Below are 18,403 nucleotides of genomic sequence, written 5' to 3' on the forward strand. Positions count from 1 at the left end.
GGTGTGAATCCTGAAGCCAAGAAGCACAGAGAGGGATCAACAGGCTGCTCCAGAAGGCAGGGGTGTAGGGAATCATGGTTTTCTTTCCCTGTCACAGGGAAGTGCCTAACTAGTGAAAGGCAAACTTCTGTGCTTTTGAAAACAGCACTTTGCTTCTCCACAAACCTGGTTCCTTAGCAGGTGCTCCGTTCTCTGGACTGATCCCCATCAGGATATCAAGGAATGACACTCCCAACAGCCAGTAGAGGCATATAATCGGGGCCACATAAGACCAGCACAGTGCTGGGAGCGGGCCGGTCATCCCTATTGGAAAAGTCTGGGATATTGAGCGGGAATGTATCCAGACGGGCTCCCCGCGTGAGTATTCTGGAAGGATTGAATTGAAACTTGGCAGTAGTGCCCACTCCGACCTCTCATTTGCACACTGAAACTGCTGTTTTTGAAAAGCACGCTAGGCGATGAACTGCGAATGTTTCATGGTATCAACCTTGCATGACGGGACTCTCATTTTCAAACACAGATTCTCAGATCACAAATGTTTGTATTGTATTGAAATTTAATTGTGTACAAACAAATGCAGAAGAACAAGCTGCTGCTGAAAGACTGTAGAGCCAGTCTTGCCTGCATGATAACAGGTGTACAGGTATATCAGTTCAAAATAGGATTGGTACACCTGTAATAATGCAGATAATCCAACAGAAGTAAGCCTATGTATATATCTTGAATTCTCTTATCTTTCCTGAGAGGTGTAACTCATAATTATAATTATGATTATCAATATAGTTGATCATTATATTCACCGAGACGAAGTCAGCAGGGGAGGGTGTAGCGGAGCTAGTTCAGATACGGTGACGTCATCGCCCTCCCTGCGCGTAGCAGGGACCCCAGCTGCCTGGGCTTGGGGAGGTCTCCTTTAGCTCACTCGGCTGGTTCCGTGTTGCGTTACGCCGAAGACCCGGGTTCGAACCCAGGTGTTGTGGGACGAAACGGGTGGCGGAGGGTGTGAGCCCACGCGGGACTGCGACGGTCACATAAGCACAGCTATTCCCAGTCTTCAAATTCAATGAAACTGAAACAGACCAGCCTTCAAAAAAGTAGAAGACATTTCTTACCTGGTGAATATTTAGATATCTGCCACTCAAAAGAGTCAAAAGAGTTTCTTACTCGGGAAGTAGCACTCTGCTGGTCATTTTTATTTTAAGTCTTTTATTTTTATTTTAGGTCAAAAACCAGCACCATTCTGCAGTTTAGTTCTCTAAGGGCTCAGTCAGTGGTCTTGGCTGTAAGAAGCTTATCTCTTGGCTCAAATCTTTTCAATTTAGGGTTTGAAGCCAGTTTGATATGCAGATGAATCAGACGTCTGGGGGTTTTACTGAAGACATCGTTGTTTTTTACACCTAACACCCGTCTCTAAAATTACAGAAGTTTGGAACAGTGGCATTTGTGTGTCATTGTTTCCATTTTAGGAAACGAATTCTTTACATACTCGTTTTGCAGCAATCAGTAAAAATTCTACTACTTTATTGTAGTGTGTAATATAAATGGGAAATGAGTGGAATTGTGTACTGCAGTAAAGAGCTGCGATACCCACTCTGTTAATACGGAAATAAATAAGTCAGGCATTTGTAGAAATAGGTTATTCTTTAAAAAATACTTCTGTGAGGAGAAGTGAAACTGTTAAATAGTTCACCACTTCCTTGGCATTGTGTGGGTTCGACCAAGGCCCATTGCCATGCAGGAGCAGAGCAGACTCTCACCCGTCTTCCTCTGACACTTGCTGTCTCTGTGTTCAGACCTTGACAGCTCCAACCACATTACAGACAGACGAGTGAAAAAAGAAACCCGCAGGCAGACCTGTCTGGCACTTCTGGTCAGGTCAGGTACCCCTGAGAGCAGGCTGTGTGTGTCTGGGCTTTTTTGTTTTTTTATTGATCTCTGTATTAAATGCATGCTGGAATACTCAGATTAAACAGCAACATGCAAATGTGTGCCCTCCCTGAGCTACGAGCTAAACTGCACCCGAATGAAACTAGTCAGGTGAAGCTGCATGTTCTGCGATTATTCTGCACAGGATCTCATGGCCTCCTCTTCTCACATCAGGCTAAAGTTTCACCGGGGCCCGTGACTGAGATTTGTCTTTTGCTTTCCGTGAAATCAGTGATTGCTGTTAATGAATGCTCTTCTTGCGCAGAACTAAGAATTAAGGGCAGTGCAGTCTCCCTCTGCCTCCCTGCTCTCTGCCACGAACAATACAGCAGGAAAACAGTTTTCTCTCCTTCATCGAGCAGCTCCTGCAGCACAAAGAGACTGACATCTTGTATTGTCTCCATGCTTATCTGTGTCCAGCTGGATCACAGCCAAGCCCCGCTTCGCCAGACACGTTGGCAAAATCCAGATTTAAGCAGAACATCGCAAACATCTTGGGAATCTGTGGTTTGGTATTTACTTCTTTTTCTACCGATCCAGCCAGAGGAGCAGGTTAACTGCTGGGGAGCTCAGTGAAGGAGCATGTTTCCCGTGGTTACGCTCCCCACAGGCTGGCTTGAATAAGAAAGCCTTCTCACGTATAAAGCACATGATCCACTTTTCCCCCCTTTGTGTAGAATCGCAGAGCAGCCTGGGAAGAGGGGTACACTACAATGCCCTTCTTGAAAAGCACTCCATGTGTCCACATTAAGACTCCAGTCTCCCCCAGTCCTCTGTGCCATGTTTGCAGGTTATCAAATCATTCCTCTGATTCTGATTGATTTTTTTTAAGAAAAAAAAAGGCTTGAGTGTCGCCATAGCCGCATCAAAAGATTCACAAAGTGTCTGATTAGCTGAGAAAGGAAGTCGATTTTACTCGTCAGCAAGTTAAGAGCTTTTTCCTCGAGAAACCGCAGCCTGAGCAGCCTGAGCGCGAAGGAGACGGAATCGAGGTCGAGGGGCCAGACAGAGCCGGCGCTCGTGCTGCAGCAGGTGAGAGGACGCCTCGTCAACACTTCCTACTCCTCTCTGAGAGGTGCCACACGCCTTTGGATACAGAGGGCAACCAAACCTTCGGACTCTGACAAAGGAAGCTGTGGTTTATATTTTGCATAAAGAGGATCTGACTTCTGTCCGCAGGTGTTTATTTCTTCACTGAGGCAACAGGTAAGTCTGAGAACTGTCTCGTGTTTTTTTCTGCTTTCCAGCAGTGGAATTCCTTTTTGAATGTTAAGTCTGTGGTCAGAAGAGGCATCACTTTCCTGGGGTCTTTATTTCCTACGGCGAATGGCTCCTCCATCACTGCTGTGTCTCTCCTCCTCAGTCTTCCGCTGGGTGTGTAACTGGGACTGATCCAGATCTTCTTAGCGGCAGAAAGGCCGAAGAGCAGCTCTTGGGAAAGTGAGAGGTTCCTGATCTGACCTTTGTGGAGAAGTGGCTCCTCTCCCATGTGAGAGAGCTGGAAGCAGCACGAGCCGTCTCGTTACATTCTGGGTCGGTAGCGGATGCATTGGAAACGTGCGGGTGTCACAGATGCCTGGGACCAGGCACGATCACCTTGTGCCCTGAGCCGAGAGAGCGAGCAACAGCAAGCTGGTCTCACCAAGTGGAGATCTGGCCATGAGACCATCAACCTGCAAATGAGAAGGAGCTACTGGGTGCCAAATGGCTTTCCAGCATGGACCATAACACATGCCTTTCTCCTCTGCACTCATTAGTTGTGGCTTAGTGATGCAACTCGTTTATGCCAGGGGATTATGAGATGGAATGCGCACGCTCCATGTACTCAGCACGCAGTTGCGTTTCTTGCATGCCAGTTGGCGATTCAGCAGCGGAGCTGACAGAATCTTTTTGCACGTTCCTTCATTTTAAATTTAACCTGGGCGACTGGAGCATGGCTCTGTGTGGTTGCTGCCTCTCAGTGCGCGCTGGGCTCGCAAGTGCCTTGTTAAACACCCCCGGAGCAGGCAGGGGGCCCACGCGAACCCGTCGTGCATGAATCGAGGACGTGGGGGTCGTCTCGTCACACTTTGAGTGCGCTCTGTGTCAGAAGCCAGGGGCAGATCCCAAGCGGTCATGCTCGTGTGTACTGTAAGCACCTGCGGATGCTGTATACACATGTGTTTGTTAAAGATATGTTTATGCCAATGCTAATCGGTAACTGGGACGTCTTGTTTTGTATCTGGTGTTTGCAAAAGGCGCAAGGGTTCAGGTCCACAGCTCAGGGCCTGGCCTCGTTCCAGCGCCCCAGGGCTGGGTCGCACAAGAAAATCTGTGACACAGGAGATAACACCGCTGGGAGAGGGTTCGTGCTGGCGAGCCTGCGTCGGCTGTGAGCAGCTTCTCCGCGATCGATCCAGGATCATTCGACCGACCATCTCCTCGACGAGTAAGTGAGGCTGCCGTCACGTGTCCTGTGACATCCCGTCCTCAGAGGCTGTGGGTTAGCCCACGGGTGTATATTTAGATCCTGGAATTGCAGCAGTGGTGTCTTCACAGGTTTTGCTAAAAGGGAAATAAAATGTTGTTGCTCAAAACAAAACAGAAACAGAATGAACACGATACCTTAAAGGAGGAGCTGTTAACAGCATGGGTTAACAACTTTAGGTTGTTTCACGTTCACACTGCAGCCTGTCCTGTTGAGGATGTTCTGTCTAGCTAGTGTTAGATAAAGTATTGGGGTGAAATGTATGAAAGTATATTTTTCCATTTTTTTAAGATAAAAGATTTAGCTCTCTTCTCTGCATTCAAAAGAGAAGACAGAGAAGACCAAGCCAAAAAACGTATTTTTGTTACTACAGACTGTTGGAAACTAACACTACACAGGAACTGTTCATATTTTAACATTTAGCGCCTGGTTGCCTACAATAGGGGACATTGCTCTTTTTCCCTGTAGAGCAGAGGAGGGGCTCAGGGGGTCTCTCCCAGACTCCACCGTCTGTGCCCTCTGGCTGTAGTCTTGTCTGTCTTCTTCTGTCCTTCTGTCTGCACGAGGCTCAGGTGGGTTGACAAACCCTGCATGATGAGAAACAAGCCTGACAGCGGTGCCACGATGCACTGGGCTCGTGTGCCTTTCATCGCACTCAGTGCCAGAGACACGCTGGGCACCGGGAATCAAACAGCCTGATCGGAGCACATGAGATTCTGATTGGAAACAGACAAAACCATCAAAGACTCTCATGAGCACACAGAACACATGAGAGCAGACAGTAACTTAATAAGAAATAAAGATCTAAAGTGGATTTCAAGACCACCAAGAATACAAATATGAAAATCAGAGTGAATTACTGACATAGAAAGATCTGAATTGGAAAAGAATATTAATATTATGAGTGATCATAATTCTTTAATTAAACGTCTTGCAGTAGATACAGTGGTGTGAAAAAGTGTTTGCCCCCTTCCTGATTTCTTATTTTTTTGCATGTTTGTCACGCTGAAATGTTTCAGATCATCAAACAAATTGAAATATTAGACAAAGATAACACAAATAAGACAAAATGCAGTTTTTAAATGAAGGTTTTTATTATTAAGGGAAAAAAAAATCCAAACCTACATGGCCCTGTGTGAAAAAGTGATTGCCCCCCCCCGTTAAAGCATAAATCACCTGTGGTTTATCACATCTTTGGAAAGCTGAGTTCAATTTCTCTAGCCACACCCAGGCCTGATTACTGCCACACCTGTTCTCAATCAAGAAATCACTAAAATAGGACCTGCCTGACAAAGTGAAGTAGACCAAAAGATCCTCAAAAGCTAGACATCATGCTGAGATCCAAAGAAATTCAGGAACAAATGAGAAACAGAGTAATTGAGATTTATCAGTCTGGAAAAGGTTATAAAGCCATTTCTAAAGCTTTGGGACTCCAGTGAACCACAGTGAGAGCCATTATCCACAAATGGCGAAAACATGGAACAGTGGTGAACCTTCCCAGGAGTGGCAGGCCGACCAAAATTACCCCAAGAGCGCAGCGACAACCCATCCAAGAGTCACAAAAAACCCCTCAACAACATCCAAAGAACTGCAGGCTTCACTTGCCTCAGTTAAGGTCAGTGTTCATGACTCCACCATAAGAAAGAAACTGGGCAAAAATGACCTGCATGGCAGAGTTCCAAGACGAAAACCACTGCTGAGCAAAAAGAACATAAAGGCTCGTTTCAGTTTTGCCAGAAAACATCTTGATGATCCCCAAGACTTTTGGGGAAAATACTCTGTTGACTGACGAGACAAAAGTTGAACTTTTTGGAAGGTGTGTGTCCCATTACATCTGGCGTAAAGTAACACAGCATTTCAGAAAAGGAACATCATACCAACAGTAAAATATGGTGGTGGTAGTGTGATGGTCTGGGGCTGTTTTGCTGCTTCAGGACCTGGAAGACTTGCTGTGGTAAATGGAACCATGAATTCTGCTGTCTACCAAAAAATCCTGAAAGAGAATGTCCGGCCATCTGTTCGTGACCTCAAGCTGATGCACACTTGGGTTCTGCAGCAGGACAATGATCCAAAACACACCAGCAAGTCCACCTCTGAATGGCTTAAGAAAAACAAAATGAAGACTTTGGAGTGGCCTAGTCAAAGTCCTGACCTGAATCCGATTGAGATGTTGTGGCATGACCTTAAAAAAGCGGTTAAGGCTCGAAAACCCTCTAATGTGGCTGAATTACAACAATTCTGCAAAGATGAGTGGGCCAAAATTCCTCCACAGCGCTGTAAAAGACTCATTGCCAGTTATCGCAAACGCTGGATTGCACTTGTTGCTGCTAAGGGTGGCCCAACCAGTTATTAGGCTTAGGGGGCAATCACTTTTTCACACAGGGCCATGTAGGTTTGGATTTTTGTTTCCCTTTAAAATAAAAACCTTCATTTAAAAACTGCATTTTGTGTTAACTTGTGTTATCTTTGTCTAATATTTCAATTTGTTTGATGATCTGAAACATTTCAGTGTGACAAACATGCAAAAAAAAAAAAGAAATCAGGAAGGGGGCAAACACTTTTTTACACCACTGTATAAACTGGTACATGTGAAAAAAGTAGTTCCTGATTGGAGTGCTCAGAAGTCACCGTGTGGTAGGAAGTATCCAAGGGGAAATAAATTCTTGTTGTTAAACATCTGAAGCTCACTGGCAGAGCTCACTGGACTCTCCATGCCATCCCTCATGTCACTTCCTGTGAACCACCTGGGCTGCTCAGAGAACAGATGCAGCACAGTGCGCTGATGTTGTTTTGAAGCTGCAGTGCTTCCACGCCCCAGCGATGGCGCTGCCCGCGGCGGTCTGGGCGCTGTGCGTGGGCTCCCTCGTGCTGCCTCCCTGCTCGGCCTTCTTCCCCAACTTCTGGGCTCGAATCCTGACTCTGGCCTGGAGCTCCTACACTCACCAGGACATCACCGAGGAGGCCATCCTCAACGTCACGCGAGAGATCCTCATGTCCCGGCCCAACCGCTGGGGACGCACCCTCCCAGAGCAGGAGCCGCAGGTAGGCTGGCCGAGCCGCAGAGCCGGGGGGGGGTTCACCGGACTCCTGGTCGGCCTGGGACAGGCAGGGGGGCTGTCAGGACCCCGGAGGTGGAGGGTCGCCTCTTTTCCCAGACGTTCTCTTCCGGTCTCCGGCAGGAGCCGCTGACGGCCGGCGACCTCTTCGGGAGTTACTACGGCGACCAGGAGGCGGTGTCCATGAAGGCGTTCTGGCAGGCGGTGAGCGAGGTGGTCAGGGCCAACGCCCACATGGACTTCCGGAGCGAGATGCAGAGCAACCCCGTCTACCACTTCGACTCCGAGCGGATCCAGGGGGCTCGAGACCTCCTGCGCTGGCGGTGGATCCAGACTCTGGACTCCATCAGGGCCCGGGACTACCAGGGGGCCAGGGAAGGGCTGGGCTACCTGCTGCACTCACTGCAGGTAATAATAATGATAATAATAATAATAATAATTGCTTGCACTTATATAGCACTTTTCTGGACACTCCACTCAAAGCGCTTTCCAGGTAATGGGGATCCCCTCCACCACCACCAGTGTGCAGCCCCACCTGGATGATGCAACAGCAGCCATAGTGTGCCAGTACACTCCCCACACCAGCTATCAGTGGGGAGGAGAGCAGAGTGATGAATGGGGATTATTAGGAGGCCATGATTGGTAAGGGCCAATGGGAAATTTGGCCAGGACACCGGGGTTACACCCCTACTCTTTTCGAGAAACGCCCTGGGATTTTTAAAGTCAGGACCTCAGTTTTACGTCTCATCCGAAGGACGGCGCCTATTTTACAGTCTAGTGTCCCCGTCACTATACTGGGGCATTAGGACCCACATGGACCAGAGGGTGAGCACCCCCTGCTGGCCCCACTAACACCTCTTCCAGCAGCAACCTTAGTTTTTCCCAGGAGGTCTCCCATCCAGGTGCTGACCAGGCCCACACCTGCTGAGCTCCAGTGGGCTGCCAGTTGTGAGTTGCAGGGTGATATGGCTGCTGATACAGGAGGTACAGGAGAGAGGAATGGGGGCGGCTGGGCAGAGCGGTTTGACGGCCTTAGGGGTACTGCACAGTTTTCAATAGTGTAAAAGTTATGCGAGTTTTAGACTTCTCTTTTACACAGTGGAAAAATCTTTATTCAGGATAATTATTTATTATATTCAGTAAGTAAAACGTGCTTATTTTTCTGTTTGACTGCACAATTTTTCTGATTACTGAAAACAGACCACCAGAGCCGGCACAAAACTTCCCAGCTGTAAAACTGCCGCCAGGTCTTTCCTGATGGACGCACGGTGAGCCGGGGTTGGCCTTCTGTGTGGTGCAGCTCAGCACCTCTCTTCACAGCGCGGCTCTCTCAGTAACTCCTCGGGGTCCTGTTTGTCCTGTCCTCCAGGATTTCTACAGCCACAGTAACTGGGTGGAGATGGGCCACACCGAAGTGAACTCTGACCTCTTGAACTCTGCGGATCAGCTGGAACCAGTGGCCGCCGGTGAGCTGACTTTCTCGCCAGGCTTTCCAGTGACTGGAGCCCAGTCAGTGCGCTGCCTGGCTCACACATGGCACCCATAACGGCAGGAGAGAGGAGCGAGGACGGCAGAAGAGCACCATGGGTAGTATGATTAAGCAGGATGCAAGCTAAGGGAAGCTGTGAAAGAGCAAAAAATAATGCATGGCAGTTCACAGAGGTGATGGGACAAACCAATGTTAGTTTATGTGTATAAGGGCCAAGGGGAAGCCCGTGGTATCCCCCTAGCCTTTAAAATGTGACCCAAAGTGTTTTGCGCTGCAGGACCTGGCTGGGCACGGAGAAGCCTGCAATCTCCAGGATCTGACCTGTCCGCCCCCTGTGTCCCCTGTATCTCTTCACAGAGGACGTGCAGACCTGCAGGGAATGTTGGAATTTCAGCTGCAAAAACAACATCCTGGAGGACGTGAACAGCAAGAAGCTCCTGACCACCGGCTACTTCGGCACGGACCCCAAGAAGCCGCCAGGTAGCAGCTCTGGGGGAGAACCGGTCAGGGGGACTCCGCAGGGACAGGAGACGACAGTGCTTCACTGTACCTTAAAGTCAACCTACCATCACAGTGTACCAGTAGACACTCATGTAGTAATCCTGTGCTGCATTTCGATCTGGATAAGGGAGGCCGGTCAGCAAATAGACGAAATCGATAAGATACTTCTCTGCGTAACGCAAATGTTTCAGCGCCATGTTGTCTCTGCGCTACGGAGTGTAGCTGTCGGTGCACCAACACAGGAAGGGCTGAAGGTGCCAGTGGAGCCCATGCTTCTCACCTCTCCCTCCGGCCATGACGTCGTGTATTTAACTGTGATCCTGGTGCACCTCTCTCGAAACGCCCGTCCCGCCCTTGCGAGCTCATCGTTCCCCTTTCCGCGCCCCGGGCAGGGAAGTGCAGCCACGGCGGGATCCTGGACCAGAGCCGCTCCCTCAGCGCCCGCGGGGGCATCAACAAGGACAGCACCTCCCCCCTCTTCTCCCCGCATCACTATCTCCATGGCGACGCCGCCCGCCTGGCAACCGCAGCAACCGTCGCGCTGCTGCGGGACCTCCGGGACACGGCGGGAGTCACTGACTTCCTCAGGTACGGAGCGGCACCTGTCAGAGGTCTGGAAAGAACCGCGGTGCTCAGTGTGCTGCTTGTTCTGAACGGTGTTTGGCATAGTTAGTCTGAAATCAACTCAAAACTAGGAGCATCTGAAAGGTTAAACACCCGAAAGGCTGTGCATGACAGGAAACCATATAGCCCATCTGGCCCGTTTGTTAGTTGGGAGCTAATGGGTCCCAGGATCTCATCCTGCCAGGTCTTGAACCAAGCCACACTAATACTCACTTCCTGTGTTAAACAGAGAAGTGCAGCTGTATATTATGACCGGGAAATGAAACAGCTGTATCTTAATCTGGTGTTATCCACCGTGTTATCATCCTGTGGCCTGATCTCGATCTCAGCAGCCAGGGGAAACCAGGCCGCTGCAGTCTGTGGTGTTACTAGACCGGTGGGTGGTGCTCTTGCCTCAGGAGCAGAACAAATCAGTGAGTCCGTCTAGCAGCCAGGGGCGCTGTGCTACTGGAGGAGCCACACATCTGCGGAGACGGTACACTGATGTCATGGTTATTAATGACTGTGTGAGAGGAGGGCTATTAATGACTGTGTGAGAGGAGGGCTGGGATCAATGGTGTCCACTCTGTGACAGTGTGAGAGTAGGGCTGGGATCAATGGTGTCCACTCTGTGACGGTGTGAGCGTAGGGCTGGGATCACTGGTGTCCACTCTGTGACAGTGTGAGCGTAGGGCTGGGATCACTGGTGTCCACTCTGTGACAGTGTGAGAGTAGAACTGAGATCAGTGGTGTCCACTCTGTGACTGTGTGAGAGTAGGACTGGGATCAATGATGTCCACTCTGGTCCTGTACAATTTTGCCTCCCTGAAGCTCCCACTGGTGGAGCAGTTCCTCCCCCGATCTGCAGTGTCTCGGGTCTCCTCTGCTGTATGTAATGCGTCTAGTCCCCTCTCGTGTCTATGAAGCAGTGTAAGCAGTGGTTTGTGCTTCATGGGCAGGCTGATGAACGTGGGCCGGAACTCTGCTCTGGTCTTCGTGATTGACACCACGGGCAGCATGTTCGAAGAGATCACGGCCGCTCGCCTCCGGGCGCTCTCCATCATCCAGGAGAGGCAGGGCACACTGGATGAGCCCACCACATACGTGTTGGTTCCTTTTCACGACCCAGGTGAGAGCAAAATTACCCTGAAGAACCGTGTTTCCACAAGGGTTCCACCATGTCTGTGGTGTGTACCGTGATACGTGCACCATGCCTCTGCCAAACTGCAGGAGGCTAATGAGAAGGCCTGGTATGCTACTTCATTACAGTGCTCAGGAATCATGGTATGCATGTGGGGGCCGATCCCACTCCTTCGGAAAGGATGGGTCTCTCCTGTGGAACACAACCATTCTGTAGCTTTCCTGGAGGAGAGCGTCTGTCAGATATTTAAGTTGTGGTACAAACTGAACGGAACGAGAGTTAATTGTAGGACCTCTTGTCCAGCTGTGGGTCCCCTGCAGGAGACGGAAGATCCCGACGTGTTTATGAGATTCCTGGAGGACCTGACCGCCCTGGGAGGAGGAGACGAGCCGGAGATGTGTCTAACTGCTCTCCAGGTACTGGCCTGGCCGGGGCTGGGAGTCCAACTCGCTCTCAGGGCTGTAGTCCAGACACTTCACACACCTCTGCGCCTCCACACAGTGGCGCGACACCAGGCCAGAGCCAGACAGGCCCAATCAGTGCAGGAAGGAAGGGAGGGATTTTGTTCAGTCACTCTGGTTGCGAGCCTGTCGTCAGGTTGGGTGGATTCACGGGGACGTCTCTTCCCACACGTGCGACAAATGACTGGAGATCAGACTGCTGTTATTGCTGAGCATGGTGTAGAGACCTCCATGATCGCCGCGGTGTGATCGAGGCCGGTTCTGCGGACTCTGCGCCTGTTGTTCCAGATGGCCCTGATCCACAGCCCGCCCCAGTCCGAGATCTACGTCTTCACAGACGCCTCTCCCAAGGACAGACACCTCCAGAGCGCCGTGGAGGGACTCACTGTGGAGAAGCGCATCAAGGTGAGACCCCGTCCACAGGCCGGTTACCTTCACTCTCCCTCCAAAACACCCAGCTGGAAACCGCAACATTCTCATTTCTTAGATCAGTTCACCCTCACCTGTAAAATATCCATGCCTTTTTTCATTCATCCTGTTATTTGAAGTGCAAAAACCATTCCAGTGCCCTTTAGGTGCTGTGCTACATTCTCAGGGAGGAGGCTTGACAAACATCTCCTGATTCCTGAGCTCTGTAGCTGGGGTAGCGGGGGAAGAATTTCCCCAGGGGAGTCAAGCTGGGGATCCCAAGTCACTGGGAGGGTCCTGAGGCAGGCAGGGCTGACCCTTGGGAGCTTGAGGCCTAGTTCCTCTCGCCCGCAGGTGACCTTCCTGCTGACAGAGGACACCAGCAGGGCCGGCTGGAGGCGGAGGAGGAGGAGAGAGGTCTTGTCTCCGGACAGATTCTCCATCTACAGGAGCTTGTCTGCACTCTCCGGGGGCCTGACCGTCTTCACCACCGACCGAGACATCCAGCAGGTCTCCTCCATCGTCCAGGACAGCACGTTGCCCGCCAAGGTACCGGCCACTCCTTTGGGAGGCTCGCCCCAAGCCCCCCCATCCCTGAGAAACAAGATGGCGGAAGAGGATGGCTCAGCGTGCTGAGTCTTGTTTTCCCCTGCTGTTGTCTCTCTCATGACGTCCTTGTTCCAGGTCACTCTGTTCCACGTCCAGACGGGACCCTCCTCTGTGTCGCCTCATTCCTTCCACGTAGACAGTTCTGTGAAGAATGTCACCGTCCACATAGCGGGCTCGCTGAAGGCCTTCGTCCTGCACAGTCCCTCAGGTATGGGATCATCATCATCACTGCCGTGCTGGGTTTTACACAAAGCAACCTTTTCCAGACAGGAAGCCAGTCTATCACAGGGCTCACTCACACCCGTGTGCACAGGCACAATTTACAGACAAGCTGTCAAGCTTTGAAATGTGTGAGGGAGGAAACTGGAGTGTTCAGTGAAAACGCATGTGAATTCGGGCAGAACATGCAAGCTCCACACAGAAGGGGCAACCGGGATCCATGAGCTGTGAAGCAGCAGTGCGGACCATCTCTCTATGCTTGCACCACTGCTTCATTTATTTGAATTAATTTCACTTACCCAGAACTAGTCAGCGGTTTCTTTTCAAGCCCGTATCCGAACCATAGTTTTCATTCTGTGACTAAATGAACGCTTCACACTGAGCTAAAATACAAATCCATCTGTTTTCTAAGACTTGAGTACTGGATTGATCATGATAACGCTACATCTTGAGTTACTACTAGAGGAGCGACGGAGGAGAGAAATTCTCATTTTTCATTCATTTCAATGTTTCAAATCAAAATTCCTTAGGAGTACATGTCAGTAAAACTAGCACTACAAGTTAGCTAGCCTGTTCCTCCTACCAGCCTATTGTATTACTGTGTGTATTGAGTCAATAGTCTTGTATCGGAGTATGATCACATACAGTACTGTACATACAGTTTGGGTAGCTTTTGTTCATTTTAACCCGCTACTTTATTTTCTCTGCAACCTCTCCTTGTTTCCAGGACAAGAACAGTCCTTCCTGGAAAAGAATGGACACCTGGCTCAGATGGAGACATTTGAAGGGCTCACCAGAATTCGCCTGCTCCCCCCCGTCAGTCCGGGACAGTGGATCATCAGGGCAGAAACCCAGGAGAACATCACCCTCAACGTTATAGGTACAGTACTCAGGACAGTGTGGGAAATAAAGCTTTACTTTTATTCACAGTTGTCTTTTGTCCCCCAGTAGACTGAAATGCTACCCAGGGCGCCTCAGAGACGAGGTCTCTAGGCCTGTGTGTGCTTGGGTTGGAGTGACAGACCCCCTGTGTTTTTTTACTTCCAGGTCAGAGCAGCGTGGACTTCCTGTACCACTTTGCCGTGGCTGTCAACAGCACTCACCCAGGCCTGTCCAGGGTGGAGGGCAGCCCAGTCGCAGGTCAGCATCAGCCACGCCAGCGGGTGACAAGTCAGAGTGAAGTAACGGGCAGCGAGGGAGGGGGGTCATAGCAAATCAGGCCGTATTGTTGAAGGTGTTTGAGTCGGGAGCTGTGTCAGCGAACGCAGGCTGCAGAGGAACCGGCAGAGAGGTGCTCTCTGCTGAGAGGCAAGGAAAAGAAACACCATGTTTCGGCTGTGGAGCCTTCTTCAGGTATGAGGAAGAGAGGCAGAGCAGTAGATAAATAACACACGGGAGAGCAAAGTAGAGAGCCGGTAAGCAGGGGCAGGGAGCAGAGGAGGGCAGACTCAAACCCCTCTTCTTTAGAAGAGCCTTTACTTCACTGGTTCCATTCTTCACCCCTCTGCTTCTCTTAGTACCACCATCCACGGTCTCCTCTGTATATTGTCATTGTGTCTTATCTTGTGTATTCTCCTTATTTATTGTTATACTCTTCTTATTTATTGTTATTGCCATCCTGTAAAGCACTTTGAGAAGCCACCTTTAAAGGTGCTATATAAAATAAAGTTTTATTATTATTATTATTATTATTACCTGACGAAACTACTGTTTCCTTCCCTCACCTTTCAGCACGGAGTGAACCTCTGCCTGTTCATGTGGTCACGAGGTCACGAGTGCCTTGTCCGCCTGTATCTGTGTATCCCATCTGCTTACTCTGTTTTGTATTCCTTTGCTCATGTCAGGTGTCCCCACCTTCCTGGTGCTGACAGTGACGGGTCTTTCTGCCAGCCACAAGGTCTCTTTCAGTCACGTGACGCTGCTGAGCGCCCGTGGCGAGAGCCTGCTGGGAGCGCAGCTCAGCTCTTCCTCGTCCTCTCCCGGAGAGTTTGTGAGCCAGCTCCCCGCATTACCCACGGTCCCGTTCTCTGTGCGACTGACGGGGACAGACGGTCAGGGGAACGTGCTGGAGAGGGCGTCCGGCGAAATGGTCCAGGCCACACACGTGCAGCTGCAGGTGAGGCGCCCCTGAGCCACCGGCAGCACCTCGGCTCGGCCGCTGTGACGACGTGCCGCAGCTGACCCGCGTCCCTCCTTCTCCCCCGAACCTGCGGCTCCAGGTGCTCTCTCTCCCCCAGCTGGCCCCCGGCACCACCTCCACCGTATGGTTCGACATTTACAACCGGGGCCCTGCCAGGACGTTTGTCCTCACAGCTGCTGACGACAGGGGGTTTCTCAAACACAAGGGCAGGGAGAGGTAAGCGCCGTTCTAGCCTGCGGCTGAGTCAGGCACGCCGACCTCACGCCTGCCGCTGAGCCAGTCATGCCATCAGCACTGGTGTAGGTTCCTGATGTGTTCAGCCATTCCCAGCCCACAGCTGCGCCAGTCTTGCCAATTCCCACCACTCCATCTCGTCCCGCCAGGCTCTCCGTGGCGCAGGACGGCACGGTCCGGAGCTGGGTGGATTTGGACACGCCCGGCGGGGCGCAGGTGGGCAGCGCGGCCACCCTGAGCCTGAGCGTGGAATCGGAGGACAAGAGAGATGCCAACTTCGCAGTGCTGCACCTCAGCGTGGTCAACACGGTAAAGGGAAAGCGGTTTCTCCCCCTCCCCCCCGCTCTGGTCCAGTAAGGCTGCGAGCCGTGGGGGGACAAAGAGAGGGAGCCGGGAGGTGGGGTATTGTGAGGTCTTTTCCCTTCTCTCTTGCCAGCTGGTTTAGCATGGGCCAGCAGACACACTGCCCCAGTGAACTCCACCAGAGACCCCTCCAATCAGCTACAATCAGCTGCTTGATTCACTCACTGATTAGTAGCAGAGCTGATTTAGCAGATTTAGCAATCGAGGAGCTGCAGTGGTGCAGAAGGGCCACGAGTCAGGTATCCCTGGTCCTGAGCCCAGGCTGAGCACATCGGTCACAGTTTGTCAGTGCCGCGGTTCTGCTGTGTGCGATTAGTGACCACGAATAGGTTTGTAGAAAATCTGTGGGATGCTGGCCACCTGAAAAGGTAAGAATTCCAAGAAAACGAGGATACAGGGTAATCTTACTGGAAAACAAATTCTTTAAATGTGTCTGTCTGAGCCTGGGTAGCTGTGGGGCTGGGTGTGAACCTGCTTGTTCTGTAGCCTGAAACCAGGATTCTCCTTCCCATCTCCCAGAGAGCCTCAGTCCAGTAGAGTTTATCTGTCCCCCTTGGTTCCCCAGTTTCTAAGGGCAATCAGTGAAGCAGGTGATTAGTAAAACGATTTGTTTGTTAAGAGTTGTCAAGGGCCAGATTTCTCATAATGAAAAGGTTAATTGCCTTTTTTCAGTAATTAGGCGCAGGTGTTCCCAGTCTTTAGCAATGGGTCACCCACGAGCCCTAGATCAGGCCTCTTTGAGGACCGCGGCTTTAGGTGAAGTTCTTCCCTCTTTGTTTTCAGTCACAGACAGAGGTTTTGGGGTGCCCCATCCTTCACCCTCATTGCTTTCCCCTGTCTCCCCCCAGGACCCCGACCTGGAGCCTCCCTCCTGCTCTCCTCTGCAGGTCCGAGGCAGCTGCCCCGCGCTCCCCTCGGCCTGCGCCAACGCCAGCTGGTCGGCCTCCCTGCTCCTCTCCGACCGGGGGCGCTCCGGGCTGGGGAGGGTGCAGCTGGGCCGGGGGCGAGGCCGGCTCGTGCTCCGTGGGGCGTCCGGGGCGCAGGAGGAGCACCTGCAGGAGGGCCAGGGCCCCCTGCTCCTGGGGAACAGCTCGGCGTGGGCCGCGGTCCAGGCTGCGTACACCTCCAGCTGCTGCTCCACAGAGGCCGAGCTGCTCCTGTGGGACAGAGCCGGCAACCTGCAGCGCTGCAGCGTTTCCACCCCCCACCTGCAGGTGGCGAGAGCGTTCTTGCACGCCGCCGCGTGGCCCACGGTCTTTGCCCTCTCTTGTTTCGGGGTGCTGCTTCATTGATGCAGCTGTCACAAGGAGAGCACCTCTGCATCCGCACAGCTGGAAATCACCGAAGCGGAAACATTCATTGAATTCATTGATTTTCAAAAACATCCCACCTGTGCAGCTCAGTGGCACAGAGGTCAGCATTGCTGCTTTGCAGAGCTGGAGCCCTGGGTTAAAGTCCGATCCTGGGGTGCTGTCTGTGTGGAGTTTGCATGTTCTCCCCATGTTTGTATGGGTTTCCTCCCACACTCCAATGCTGGTGGGTTAACTGGCTTCAGGGAAAATTGGCCCTGGTGTGAGTGTGTGTGTGTCTGTGTCTCTGTCTGTCTGCTCTGTGGTGGACTGGCTTCCCTTCTAAGATGTACAGTACTGTGCCTTGTGCCTGCTGCTTGTTGGGATGAATTGGGTGAAGCAGTTAGAAAATGGATGGATGGAATTTCACACCTTAGGTTCTGGAAAGACGTTCTGGGTCTGACTGCACGAAACAAGCATCCTTTCCCTTTGACTGGGATTCTCATGTGGGTGTGTTCAGCTGCTGTGCCGCCAAACTCTTTTAAGTTGAAGGAGCACTTACATCAAGGCGTTTCATGCAAGAACAGAAACAGAAAACAATATTGAAAGCTTGTGAATCAGGGAAGAACATCTGTTCTGTCTGATATGAGGATTTTTCTCCTGGGGTCTCAGGGAAACCATAAATTCCTCTACCCGTTGTGTCAAGAAGTGCCTCCTGTACTGTAAATGTCCTTTACAGACATACGATTCTCCATGTGTTAAAAGAAAAAAGGTCTTCATGAAGACTATAAGAACTGTTTTTACTGTCAAGTTCATGCAAACCTAAAGGCAAATGAAATAGAGATTGCATCTCTATGAAAAACATGCATATTCTGTTTTTTTCTCTCTTGATGTCTTTGCTTATTTAGTTGTATCGATTAAATCGAATTGTAACTCAAATGTGACCAAATAGGGTTTAGTGATCCATGATTCTTGAGGTCATCGGTTAAGAAAGTAGGTGACAGAATGTAACTGCAAGATTCACAAGTGTTGCCATGTGTGTTGTGTGTTGCTAATGGATAAGGAAGTTCTTTTGGTTAATTCTAGTGGTTGAGACTCAGTTCTTTTCAATAAACTCTGTTTTCTTAGCTTGTGGCCTTTTTGCCTCTCTGTGATTGGGCTCTGTCGCCCCCGCTACTGAACAGACGGGGTGTCTCCTCAGCTGCCTGCTGCCCAGCGCAGAGCCTGACGCAGCAGAGGGCTTTACTGACGCTGATCGGGAGTTCTTCTCTCACTGCTGTCTCATATCGATGGTCAGCTCGGCCACCTCCTGCTGCCTGCAGCTCTCAGAGCTGCGTCAAAACCTGCTGCTCATGTTTCAGACAAAAAGCACAGGAAGAAGACCAGGTGGTGCCCTAAACTTGTAACCCCCACATAAGGGTCATGGGTAACTGCTGTGTGCTCTGCTACTAAGGTGGCTGGATACAGAGAGACAAGACAGAGCAGCATGGAAGCCAG

At 51.0% G+C, this 18,403-nt stretch overlaps 1 protein-coding gene across 6 annotated transcripts; it reads left to right on the forward strand.

Annotated features, from left to right (window-relative positions):
- The first annotated feature begins 29 nt into the window (after positions 1–29).
- Positions 30–16,967, forward strand: vwa7 (von Willebrand factor A domain containing 7). Of its 6 annotated transcripts, none has more exons than XM_069187788.1 (19): positions 30–357; positions 1,794–3,132; positions 4,164–4,354; positions 7,190–7,435; positions 7,573–7,857; positions 8,819–8,915; positions 9,296–9,418; positions 9,832–10,027; positions 11,002–11,171; positions 11,487–11,599; positions 11,933–12,049; positions 12,407–12,601; positions 12,737–12,869; positions 13,608–13,760; positions 13,928–14,020; positions 14,725–14,996; positions 15,100–15,236; positions 15,404–15,563; positions 16,466–16,967. In XM_069187788.1, exons 4-19 carry the CDS (start codon positions 7,214–7,216, stop codon positions 16,907–16,909), a joined length of 2,910 nt encoding a protein of 969 aa, XP_069043889.1. In that variant the 5' UTR covers positions 30–357; positions 1,794–3,132; positions 4,164–4,354; positions 7,190–7,213; the 3' UTR covers positions 16,910–16,967. The 6 variants fall into 6 exon arrangements, with proteins under 6 accessions (XP_069043889.1, XP_069043887.1, XP_015196502.2 ...); XM_069187786.1 differs by having other exon boundaries at positions 7,212–7,435; XM_015341016.2 differs by having other exon boundaries at positions 1,794–1,875; positions 7,212–7,435.
- Positions 16,968–18,403: the final 1,436 nt, after the last annotated feature.

The sequence above is a fragment of the Lepisosteus oculatus genome, chromosome 3 (assembly GCF_040954835.1).
Source record: "Lepisosteus oculatus isolate fLepOcu1 chromosome 3, fLepOcu1.hap2, whole genome shotgun sequence".
In the NCBI taxonomy this organism is placed as follows: domain Eukaryota; kingdom Metazoa; phylum Chordata; class Actinopteri; order Semionotiformes; family Lepisosteidae; genus Lepisosteus; species Lepisosteus oculatus.

What these genes read in the sequence shown, in the direction of transcription:
- vwa7 (XM_069187788.1), top strand. Translation starts at nt 7,214, where the DNA reads ATGGCGCTGCCCGCGGCGGTCTGGGCGCTGTGCGTGGGCTCCCTCGTG. An exon ending in GGAGTCACTGACTTCCTCAG is followed by an intron (nt 10,028 to 11,001) that starts GTACGGAGCGGC and finishes CTTCATGGGCAG; the next exon opens with GCTGATGAACGTGGGCCGGA. An exon ending in ACAGCACGTTGCCCGCCAAG is followed by an intron (nt 12,602 to 12,736) that starts GTACCGGCCACT and finishes TCCTTGTTCCAG; the next exon opens with GTCACTCTGTTCCACGTCCA.